This window comes from Leptonotus elevatus, chromosome 13 (genome assembly GCF_054856555.1).
Source record: "Leptonotus elevatus isolate MCC_2025b chromosome 13, RoL_Lele_1.0, whole genome shotgun sequence".
Lineage (NCBI taxonomy): Eukaryota > Metazoa > Chordata > Actinopteri > Syngnathiformes > Syngnathidae > Leptonotus > Leptonotus elevatus.
In genome coordinates, this window is record NC_141251.1 from 10,811,037 (window position 1) to 10,823,215 (window position 12,179).

The following is a 12,179-nucleotide window of genomic DNA, read 5'->3' on the forward strand; positions in this document are numbered from 1 at the left end:
GAAGATCTGCACGTCTTTATATGGATTAAGAACAGTTATTTTACTTGATGTCAACACACGCAACCACTAGATGGAGACACATTTCTTTACTCGCACAGGCCAAGATCAGTTTTTCTTCAATGAAACTATACTTGCTCTGAGGCACCCTCGGACAAATTGTAAACTGTTTTACTGAAACAAATCCAGAAACTAATTCTGATAGTATACAGGTACAGTACACGTGTAGTCTTGTTTTTTGAACCCACAAACTGCACTCTTTGTTTTTGGCTTCTTATCAAATGCTCACATTCCCCGTTGGCACCATTTCCTAAAATACCGATAGTTTAAAGTACAAAGAGCAAAATAATGTAGAACAAACGGAGTTAACTTGTGTGTTTAAGTTGAAAAGACTCATATTGTTGCCATTTGCTTTGCTCCTCCTCTTTTAAAATTTTACCTCAGCCGACCTCTGTCACTCTGAAGCGAACAGCCAGTGCGCAAACTCTCCTGACTGAGTGAGAGACTACCTTGAGCAGGAATGGAGAGATCAACTGACAGCTCAAAGAAGAAACAAGTTGTGGCAGTTGTGGGAGGTGGACTGGTAAGACGAAGTGGATGTCAATACTTGTTGTTTTTCTTGAGCTTCATACTGACATTACCAGAGCAACCTTTAAAAGTCACATACGTGATTTAACTCACTTGGTGCATTGTAGGTCAAATTCACCCACTTTATTAAGTAAAAGTGCTGTAGTAGGAGCATCTGATTAAGTGTAATTAACTTATGCAATGACAACTGTTCATCTTATGTGTTTGCAATGAAATAAAGTAAATTAAAAAACAAGGCCTGGTTTAAAATGACCCAGGATCGTTATTGGTGTGAGACGCAAATGTATAATGAGAGCTGAATAAGCACATAAGAGTTATATAATATGTATAAAATTCAATATTGTTCATGTCGTTTTATTTTTGGCAATGACGAGCACACCCATCTTTTGTTTTAGGTTGGTGCGCTGAATGCCTGCTTCTTCGCCAAAAGAGGTTTTGATGTGCATTTGTTTGAATCTCGGGATGGTATGATCGATATTCAAATCTCCCTTGACACATAGATCAAAACTTTATCCGATAATGTGACAAATTTGTGATAGTAAATTCATTTCTAACCTCCTGGCCAGATATCCGGCAAGCAAAAATCGTGAAGGGGAGAAGTATCAACCTGAGTTTATCTCACAGGGGCCGCCAGTCACTCAAACATATCGGAATAGAGGAGAAGGTTTGTTGACATAATTGATTCCTGTAACAGGACATCTCGATCTCACACGCAGGGACATTGGCATGTTAGCAGCTATACAAATTATAATTTGTATAAGTACCGTAAATGAATGTTACTAACTAAACATGTAGACAACCAACCATTCATACTTATATGGAAAGTTTATTGTGCTAAGATGCATGTTGTATGGAAAAATGGGAGAACCCTAGTCCATCAAGCAAGGAATCAGTATTTGCTTCTTAATTATTGTGTAGAAAAATGTATAGCATAGTGATATGGTGAGTACAATTTGATGTGACGTTCTACTCTAATTTGTTGCTTGGTCTTTTAGATCATCTCCCAGGGAATCCCCATGCATGCAAGAATGATTCATTCACTAAATGGTGTGCAGTCTCCAATTCCGTATGGCAAAAAGGGCCAGGTGAGCCTTCACATTTGTGTCTCTATCTACATTTTTCACAACAAGATCTGGGCATTGAGGCAAATAATTATTCTTTCAAATTGCTGTATCTTGCGATCTGCTTCATAGACAACGATGATTTATTATATTAACAACATGATAATCAAACTGATTATGTTGATGTTAGCATATGGATTTTGTGTATTCAATTAATCAAATACTGCTGGGTTATCACACAAACACCATTTGCTGGCATCCATTGTTTATTATTACAACTTATGCACTGTGGCAGTTTGAAGATTAAATATGTATTTTTGCTTTTCAATCAACTGGACACGTACCAAGATACGCATGTTTAATTGGTAAACATTGACGCCTCAAAACCAAATTACTGCATACATGCACATACAGAGCTGATTTGTCAAAGTTATCTAATTATTCTTTTTCATAATTGAAAATAATTAAATGACATTTATCGGTCGAAAAAGGATTGTTTGTATCGTATGTTGCAGAGGACACCGAAATTGAAATGTTCATTAACATGTGAAGCCCGGAGGCATCTGGTTTTTCATTTTCAGTGAATAGTATACTGTCTATTTGTGGAGCTGTAGCTGCAGAATTGCACAATAATGAGACATTGTTTTCACTTCAGTACATCCTGTCAGTAGACCGAGCCAATCTGAACAAAGAGCTGCTAACAGGTAAGACCATTATCTAGCTTTCGCAGGGAACATATAGTGTAGACAAACATTCATGTGAGACCAACATGCCAGTCGTCCACTGTGCCGCTCAATATACTATATTTTACAGAAAAACAATTCATACCTATACAACAAAATGTACAGAATCGTGCCTAAAAATATTGAAGCTTTTTCATTTAGGAGATTTGGTTTGGTATGACCTCTTTTTCAGCGGTTAGCTAGTTTTGCTAGTTTGCTAATACTTATTGATAAATAGTTTACCAATATATACAGGTATACTTTAGCAAGTTTACAATGCAGGCTATAACAGCAAAATCCCTGAGTGCACTCAACGCTTAATTTTATGGCTCTTTGAATTCAATTTTAAAGTGTATGTTTTTTATTTATTATTATTTTTTTAATCAGTGAAGATTCATGTTATTAATGTTGTGGCTCAGTTTCCACTGCGAGAATAATGTGTGGCAGCATGGGGCTGTATTTTAATTAAACTTGATCTTATCAGGACAAGTAAGACTCCTGCAACAAAAACAGGCATAAAACCATTTCCAAGCCATTAGATACACTAGAAGTAAGCTTCTGTGTGCTTTTTTTTTTTTTTACAATCTTAAAATGAATCAGTGTGGGGGAAATTATTTTTTCTTCTTCTTCTTCGCATTGAACATGTTTCCATAGTTGGACGGAAATAATAGTCACGTGCAACTGCTTCTGTTATGCTATGCAAATTATTATTATTATTTTTTTTAAAGAAAATTGTACTCCCAACAGAGGCTGAGACATATGCAAACAACAAGTTGAACTTTGACCACAAACTACAGGACTGGAGTGCTGAATCGGGGCTAATGACCTTTATCAGGTAAATATTATATTTATGGTTACGTCATCCGTGAGATAAGGCGCTCGAACAGTTTCACCTCATTTGAACACAATATTATTTTTACCTCCTCCTGCATCAATCCTCAGTAGATATGAGATGGGGGAAAATATGAGCCCCGACAACAGACTTATAAAAGTCCGTGGCCCTGACACGCTGTATTCACTTCCGGAAACACAGCGTTGTGAGTGACGTTGTATCTTCTTCTGCGCATGCGGGTCACTTTGGGGACGCATTATGTCCACACAGCAGACCAGAATCAGGTCGCAATTAATAGGTAATGTGAACGCTTACTCAAAAAAATCTGATTTTACCCAAATAAATCGGAATTGAGCATTAAGAACTGCAGCGTGAACATAGCCTATATCAGTGAACACATGTGGGGTACAGGAAGAAGAAAAAATTTCATGCCCCGCCCCCATTTTTCCACCGAGACTATATATAGTATAATTTGTCTAGAACATTATTATAAGTGCATCTTTGCATAGCATCGTATCCTTATTAACATTAAAGAAAATGAGAAAAAAAATAAAGAAATATAGATAACATTGTTTTTTAGTCTGTAACAAAAGATGTAAAGTGCATCAATTTGCCTGAAATTTAAATAAATATTAAATCCCTATTTAAATTATAAACATTTTTTGACTGGCTAATTTAACTATACGATACTGAAAATTAAAAATTCATAGAATCGATAAATAATAAATATACAGTAATCCACAATATTTAAAACAATTTAACCTACAAAGTAAAAACGAAACATGTTGTTTTTTTTACAAAACGTTTTTTTTTTTAAATCAACATGAGGAAGTCAGGATTAATGGCTAGTAGTGTAGTGTAATTTTGTGATTGTTGTAAAAAGCATTCCTTTCCTGGTGCTTAGGGATCTGCATTGTGTTGCATATGTGACTCATTGTGTCCTATCAATCAAAAAGAGATGTGAATTTCGATGGCATGCTAACTGATGAATGACATTTTTTTTCACCGCTCTCCAATGAAAATCCTTCGCCTGCTGCCACTATCCTGCTAGCGCATAAACAAATGCAGCAAGTATTGAGGCTAATATAGGAGAGTGTGTTGCTTATTTGAATTATTTGTTTTAACTGGTTTTATTGATCATATAAGTGCATACAAGTGCTTATGGGCCTTGAACATGTTTGCTGTCTGTGTCTATAGTATGTGATTATTCAGCGGCATTTGAAGCGTGTGACTTTTGTGAGCCTTCCAATTGCTTGTTTTAGAGATAAAAGCAACATTTACCATTTCCAACCTAATTACCACTCTAACAAGGTCATTTTACTCAAGGGAATTGCAGGGAACACAGCACACCGAGGGCAACACATCTAATTGAATCAAACAGTTTTTCATATTTAATTCATCCTTTTACATCCTGTAGTGTGCTCATTTATTTCATTTGTTAATTTAATGTCTGGTGGCCAATAATCTACTCAGTTGAATGAGTCACGAGCGCAAATGCATTTGCATCAGGTTCTACATTGAGGCGAATGTGTAAAATGCACTATGCACTATAAAACCATTCACCTCACACATCTAGGACACAGACCACACTTTTGCTCACTTTTGCATCCTCACCAATAATGGCTAATTTGTTGCCTCCTTGTATAATTACACATACAAGAGCCTCTTTCCCACCATAATGGGATAATAGGATATGATAATGGATCATGGAAGTAGAGGAAACAAGATATGATTTCTTTTTGGATATGCAAGAGTGATGCCTTACACTGTAAAAACTATAACCCCGCTTAAACTGAAAAAAGAAAAGAAAAAAAGATATTGCATCTAAAATATTTGACTTCACAGAAACTAAATTGAGGACTTTGTATGACCTGATTTTTTATGTTGATGTAAACATGGGAAAAAAATAACCTACTCAGAAAGAACATTTCCCACTATTAATAAGTATAGGTGTCTCTCCTTTCTCAATTGGACCGATTTTGCAAGGTCGCTGGAAAAGCCATCAGCTGGATGATACTGCCCTCTGAAGGATCATCCGAGAAATGCATGTGTCAGATCATATACGTCAGGGTTTTAATGGGGGAAGAAAATATTATACTTATGGAATAGAGGGCTCAAAATGTCTCGTATTTATTATGATACGTTTGGCTTTAATGACTGAACACATACAACCATAAGATCAATATACTGTAATTGGTTTTATCGTTGAAAAGCAAAGGCAACTTTGATAGGCTTAACCTTCATCCTCTTTATTTAGAAATAAATTATTATTATTATTATTAGTTTATTTATTTTAATTTTTGAAGTTTTATTTTTTTCCAATATTTAAATTGTTAAAATTAGTAAATTAGTAAATTTTTAAATTTTTAAATTTTTAAATTTTTAAATTTTTAAATTTTTAAATTTTTAAATTTTTAAATTTTTAAATTTTTAAATTTTTACATTTTAAAATTTTTCAATTTTTAAAGTTTTAAAGTTTTACAATTTTTCAATTTTTAAATTTTTAAAATTAAAAATTTATAAAATCTTTAAAATAATTTTTTTTTAAATTTTTAAATTTTTAAATTTTTAAATTTTTAAATTTTTTAAATTTTTAAATTTTTAAATTTTTAAATTTTTAAATTTTTAAATTTTTAAATTTTTAAATTTTTAAATTTTTAAATATAAAATTTTACATTTTATACACAGTAATTTTAGAAATGTTGAGAACCCCTTTTGCCTTCCATGTTTCCTCATGCTCTTCAGCCCGGATGGATCCAGAAAGCAGATCGAAGCAGACCTCATCGTGGGTTGTGATGGTGCCTTTTCAGCGGTTCGCAAGCAATTCCTTCGTCAAAGCCGCTTTAACTACAGTCAGACTTATATCCCTCACGGCTACATGGAGCTCACCATGCCGCCAGTCAATGGAGAGGTCAGTTCTGCTTCGAGACAAGTGCAATAATCACATTTGTAGACACAAATGTTTTCAGCAAAGCTGCGTGTCCATCCTCAGTTTGTCATGAAGCCCAATTTTCTCCACATTTGGCCCCGGAACACGTTCATGATGATTGCACTTCCCAACTTGGTAAGTGGGATTTATGTTTTTTCCCTCGGTGTGGATGTATGATTTAAAATGTAATTGCCTGACATTATTTGCATACACTTGGCATAATCAGCATAATCAGTTCAGTAACTTTCAAGTGATGATTTACCCTCACTGATGCCTTTGGCGGGTTTAGCGTTATTTACCATTATAGACTTAATAATAGGGAATATTACACTGCAAAATGTCTTGGCACCTTGGGGTTTAACCTACTTTTTACACTACAGTGTTATGCTTCATGTCATAAGTGTTATTTTTTTCTATGAAAACCTTTCTCTGTCTCTCCTGTCCTTCTTAAACCCAAAATGATTTTTCAGCATGGCTGAGTCAGCAACTGCGCCTTGTCTCAAGGAAGACAAGGTTAAAGCAGCAGGCTTAAAAGTGCATCAGCTGTCACTCACTGTCCTTAGCACCTCGAATGTCTTTAGAGTAAGAAAAAAACGTGGTGCTGCTGTGGTTAGAGAGAGACAGTGAAAATGAGTCCTTCCTGGGAGAACTTTGTAACAATGCTATGATAATGGCAGCCATTGATTATCATATTCAAGATGACTAATTCATTTGCCAGATGCCGACGCATGGATCAAAGCCATGTATTGAACCTTAAAAACAACTACTTGAGATGTGGTGTGAATTTATGCAAATGCCTTCCCCTAAACTAAAGGACAGAAGATGAACTTGAGTGTTAATAGTAGTAGTAGTCAGATATATAAAAGTTCTCCTGTTTCGTAATAATACTCATTGGAGCCACGTTGGAGAGGGAGAACGGACTGTTCCTCTTGTAATGCCAAAACCATCATTCAAAAGTGAACAAACATTTATAAGCAAGTAACTCTCTTTTTCTGAACAAAGTGAAGTGAAAATATTTTCAGAATGTATATGTCTTTTAAGATTGCAGTTGCGTTTTCTGCAGTTGTGTCAGCATTTTTCATCCATTGATTATTAGATTTTTTCTAACCCAGCCCTACCTAATATTTGTATTATTTATCTTAGGGATGTTCGATACCATCTATTTTCAGACAGATACCAGTACAAGTACTCAACTCTTGAGTAGTAGCTGATACCGATACCAAGTAGCGATACCACTAGTACTTTTGATTCCTAAAAAAATCCCCCTAAAAATCAGTGACATAGCTTTCAAGCAAGACTTATATATCCCAATTTAGTATTTTTCTTTAAAATTGCATACAATTAAAGACAATTTTCTATTCTTCTAATTTCTAGTTCCTGATCGTAAAACGGCCACAAGCATCGGCTGCCATCACAAGTATCGATACCTTGAAATAAGGCCGGGTATCGGTACTCGCCCATCCCTAATTAATCTGTATTGTTTACTTTCGAAATATCAATGTGTTGCCTCTTGGGCCGTTATTTTTCCGTGATTTTTGACATTTCGAAACGCAGCCATGCTGAATAAAAGAGAGTTTAGTGTTCCGTCAGTACAGAGAATCATCTCCCTGAATGAAAAGATGTGAAATCCATGTGAATCTCTTTTATTCTTTATAGGACAAGACTTTCACCTGCACTCTCTTCATGCCCTTTGAAGAGTTTGAGAAGATCACCACAGGAGATGAAGTCATTACGTTTTTCCAAAACTACTTTCCTGACGCCATACCATTGATAGGAGTGTAAGCCACTTCCTCACCTCCACCTGTCTCGCACTCTTCCATCCCTGACTATCCCATTTATCCCATCCAACCACGCCACGCCATCTTCGGAATATTTCCGTCTCATCAACTCCATCCAGACAAGTATCAGCTTCAGTCTGTGAAGTGTAATAAAATTGAAGTCTGACTCTTACATGTCTGTGAGCCACCCGCTTTTAATTGAAGGTGAAGTGTGTGTTGTGGCTGACGGACAGAGCGCACGTAGCATTGAGCTATACCAGCGCCGCAGGCTTTTTCTCTCAGCGCTGACTTCATTTGGAGCAAACAATTGAATCTGTGATTTTGTTCCTCTTTCTGGCTCTTTAGCTCCACAAACAGTTGCGTTGGCTTACTCAGATTGGATGACGGCAGTATGTGTGCTCTGTTTACAAGAATGTAGCTTTCCAAACAAACAAAACGAGTCCAATAATATTTCTCCTGCATTTATATCTCCCAGGGATGCTCTGAGAAGAGATTATTTTCGATTGCCTGCCCAGGCCATGGTGTCCATCAAGTGCTCCCCATATCACATTGGAGACAAATGTGTCCTTATGGGCGACGCGGCACATGCAGTGGTGCCCTTCTACGGGCAGGGAATGAATGCTGTAAGTAACATCAAGGGAATTAAAGGGCCAAGTCAACCCACATTTTATTTTTTTTATTTTTTTACAATAATATGTTCTATGCAGCCCCGCTGGTCTAAATATGACATTCTGGTTAACTCATTCACTGCCATTGACGTCAAAAATTCATTTGAACTATTTCTATTAGTTTAACATTTTTTCCCACTTTTCTTAACAAGAGTATGAAAACCTAGAAAAAAATATTCTACATGTAGAACAGATATAAAATTTGTGATTAATCGTGAGTTATGTCATGCAATTAATTACAATAAAAAAATGTATTCGCCTGATGCGATTTAAAAAATGAAAATATGATTAAAAATTAGGGGCATCAGGCGATTAAAATTTGTCATCGTAATTGAATCGCATGACTTCACTAGTTAACTCACGATTAATCACAAATTTTATATCTGTTCTAAATGTACAATAAAAAAAATCTAGGTTTTCATACTCTTGTTAACAAAAGTGGAATAATATTTTAATTTAATTTAAAATTAATTTTTGACGTCTATAGCCGTCAATGGCAGTAAATTAGTTAATATTACGTTTGTAAAATATGAGCCAAGCAGCAAAATTTGGCCATTTTTATCCATCTCAGGTGGCAGCCATTTTGCCACTTGCTATCTACTGAAGATGACATCACAGTTGCTCGGGTCTGAGGTAGCAACGAATCACAGCTCAGCTTCAGAAAACAGTTGAGCTGTGATTGGTCGTTGCCTGAGCCCGGCGCAACTGTGATGTCATCTTCAGTCGACAGCATGTGGTAAAATGGCCGCCCCCTGAGATGGATAAAAAAAAGGCTGGATTTTGCTTCATAACTTATTCCACAAATGTAATATTGATCAGAATGTTATGTTTAGACTATTGAAGTCACATATAACATATTATTGTCAATAAGTTTGACTTTCACTTTAATAAACAAATAGAAATATCGATTTGTTCATCCATTTATGTTTTGTAGGGGTTTGAGGATTGCATTGTCTTTGATGAAATAATGGAGCAGTTCAATGAAGATTTCAGTAAGTGCGTGTGATATGGACAAATGACGTGTGACCACTTCCAAACAAGAGTTTTACTATTTTAGGTGCTGTACTGCCCGAGTATACCAGAGTGCGGGTTCCGGATAACCATGCAATCGCAGACCTGGCTATGTACAACTACGTTGAAGTAAGATATGTTAATTTCACGAGTTCACCATGAGCTCATACTTGATGAATGCAACAGAGAAGCAACTAAAGAGATGGTAAAACATGGTGAACAGCGGTCGTGACTGGGTGGACCCGGGTGGGAGAATATTGAGACACTTATACAGAGAAAGATCTCCGACAGCCTGTGGAGCATATCCCCGCTGGCACTATTTAATATTATAGCAATCAACAACTCAGCGTGTTGCATTGAAATACAAAATTGCCCCCCCCCCTGGTTTCTTAAAATGAAAACTGAACTAATTAAGCCATGAAAAATAATTACAATTTGAGTTTTTCATATTCAAGTCTTATTGTCTTGTGCTTATTGCACTTTCAAGCTGTAAATGTTTGATCATCGCTTTGAGTGCAACTCCAGTATGTATCAAAATTGAAAACAGTAGCCACGATAAAGATTGAATCCAAAGTAACTTAATTTATTACATACGTTATATATAATAAACTGTTGTCATCTGAAAAAACGGCAGATGTTGCCAAAGTGGATCTGATTAACTGTAATGAATCAAATGACTCTGTATGCTAATTTATGCAATGCATATCTTGTAGACAGAGTGGAAATGATGTGATATTCAAATGAGGAACGTAAATAGCAACAGACTTGAACATTGTGAAAATGATGCGCACATAATACATGACAAAATAGCCTCAACTCCAATAATACAGTCGAGTTTATGCAGTCATAATATAAATCGTAGGCCTCAGCTTCTGTTATCAGTAGATTTAATTACTTTTCTTATACACTCTAAAAAGTGAATTGTTGCTCAACTTAATCGAATTGCTTCAACTTCTAACACACAATTGAATAAATTTAATTTAAAATTAATATATTAAGTTTAATGAACTCAATCAATTAAACTTAATGACCTCATAATTTAATAAACTTTATATATTAAGTTGGATTCATTTATTTCAATTGTGTGTTACCATTTGAAGCCATTCAATTAAGTTGGTCAACAATTCTCATTTTAGACTTAAGTTGGTTCAACTCTTCTCTTTTTAGAGTGTAGTACATTCATTTAAATATCCAACCGCCTGTTTCTTTTGCAGATGCGAGCGCATGTTAACACCAAATGGTTCCGTTTCCGGAAGCATGTTGATAACATCCTCCACCTTCTCATGCCAAAGACAATAATCCCACTTTACACGATGGCAAGTACAAAATAGTATCAGGTGGCACTTTAATCATTTAATTATTCAACAGTCATTTCAAAAGCAAATAATCAATATTCTTTATTTGTATCCACCCCCAATCAGGTGACATTCACAAGAATACGATACCATGAAGCTGTGAATCACTGGCACTGGCAGGACAAAGTAAGTTCCTAAATTTCATACGTGCTCAACTTGCACCCTTTAAGTGTGTGGTTACACTAAAAGATGTTGCCTCTCTCGGATGTGCAGCTGCATGAATGCATTCATCTCGCCAGTGAATTCACAAAACTGCGAAACAGTGCAGTGTTGTGTGTTGACTGTGGAGATGTCTGTAAACAAGAAAAACAAACATCACCCTCTGCCAAAGCTTTTGTTTTCAGTAGTGTTCCCCATTGGCACTATTTCAGGAAATTCAGTATTATTCCATCCCTTATGGAAGAATGTGTGTGTATTGGAATCAAAAATTCAGCCTTATAGGCACAAAGCTTAGCCTGAAGCTTCGAGTATCACACTGTTCACGTTTTCATTTAACTGACAGAGTGGGATTCAAAATATAAATATTGTATTTCTTTCACAGGTGATAAATCGTAGCCTGTTATTTGCTGCCACAGGAGCAATTTTGGGGGTTTCTGTCCTGCTCATTAAAAACCCCCAACCCATCAACAAGCTCAGCATCCCCACGGAGAAAATGTGGAACACGCTGGCAGCATTGGGACCTCCTAAATACTTGGCAACGTTTCTCACATCGAACTGCAGCAATTAGAACCACTCTCGCAGGGATGAAATTAATTGAATTAAATCTCGTTCAGGGAGACAAAATGTCATAAATCATGCTCAATTTAAGTCATTACTGTGGTTCATTATGTGCAAATGGCATTGATTAAAACGCAACAGTGCAAGTTGTAGGATGTTATTTGGTACAACTTATTTGAAATTCCGTCATTATTGTTAAACAAAAGTAAATGGTAAATACAAATATTCATACATATGAGCACTCTTCTGCTAGAGCAATGACTCAATCGTGGGGTGTCCATCCACCCATTTTTATTCACATTTTCAAGAAATGCAAAAATAAAACTAAATAGAAACGATAGAAATTCAAAAAAAGGTGCCCAAATTCATACAAACGTTTTTACACTTGCCGTTGGATTTTGAAGTGTATCAAAAAAAAAAAGGAAAATTTGAATTTTGGCTATGGAAACACGTTTTGCGAATAAACGCTGACAAGACCGGATGCACGTCACATGTTTTGACCAGATATTGTGTCACATGTA

The 12,179-nt window shown here is 35.8% G+C and overlaps 1 protein-coding gene across 1 annotated transcript; it reads left to right on the forward strand.

The window, feature by feature from the left end:
* The first annotated feature begins 417 nt into the window (after positions 1 to 417).
* Positions 418 to 11,818, forward strand: kmo (kynurenine 3-monooxygenase). Its single transcript, XM_086093010.1, has 15 exons — positions 418 to 580; positions 981 to 1,050; positions 1,152 to 1,249; positions 1,581 to 1,670; positions 2,302 to 2,350; positions 3,116 to 3,203; positions 5,946 to 6,111; positions 6,193 to 6,264; positions 7,786 to 7,907; positions 8,383 to 8,530; positions 9,510 to 9,567; positions 9,633 to 9,715; positions 10,801 to 10,902; positions 11,008 to 11,067; positions 11,483 to 11,818. Exons 1-15 carry the CDS (start codon positions 518 to 520, stop codon positions 11,666 to 11,668), a joined length of 1,455 nt encoding a protein of 484 aa, XP_085949136.1. The 5' UTR covers positions 418 to 517; the 3' UTR covers positions 11,669 to 11,818.
* Positions 11,819 to 12,179: the final 361 nt, after the last annotated feature.

Excerpts from the sequence above, each read along its gene's own strand:
- kmo (XM_086093010.1), top strand. The coding sequence starts at position 518 with ATGGAGAGATCAACTGACAGCTCAAAGAAGAAACAAGTTGTGGCAGTT. Across the intron at positions 1,051-1,151 it reads TTTGTTTGAATCTCGGGATG|ATATCCGGCAAGCAAAAATC; the intron begins GTATGATCGATA and ends CCTCCTGGCCAG. Across the intron at positions 3,204-5,945 it reads GGGCTAATGACCTTTATCAG|CCCGGATGGATCCAGAAAGC; the intron begins GTAAATATTATA and ends CATGCTCTTCAG.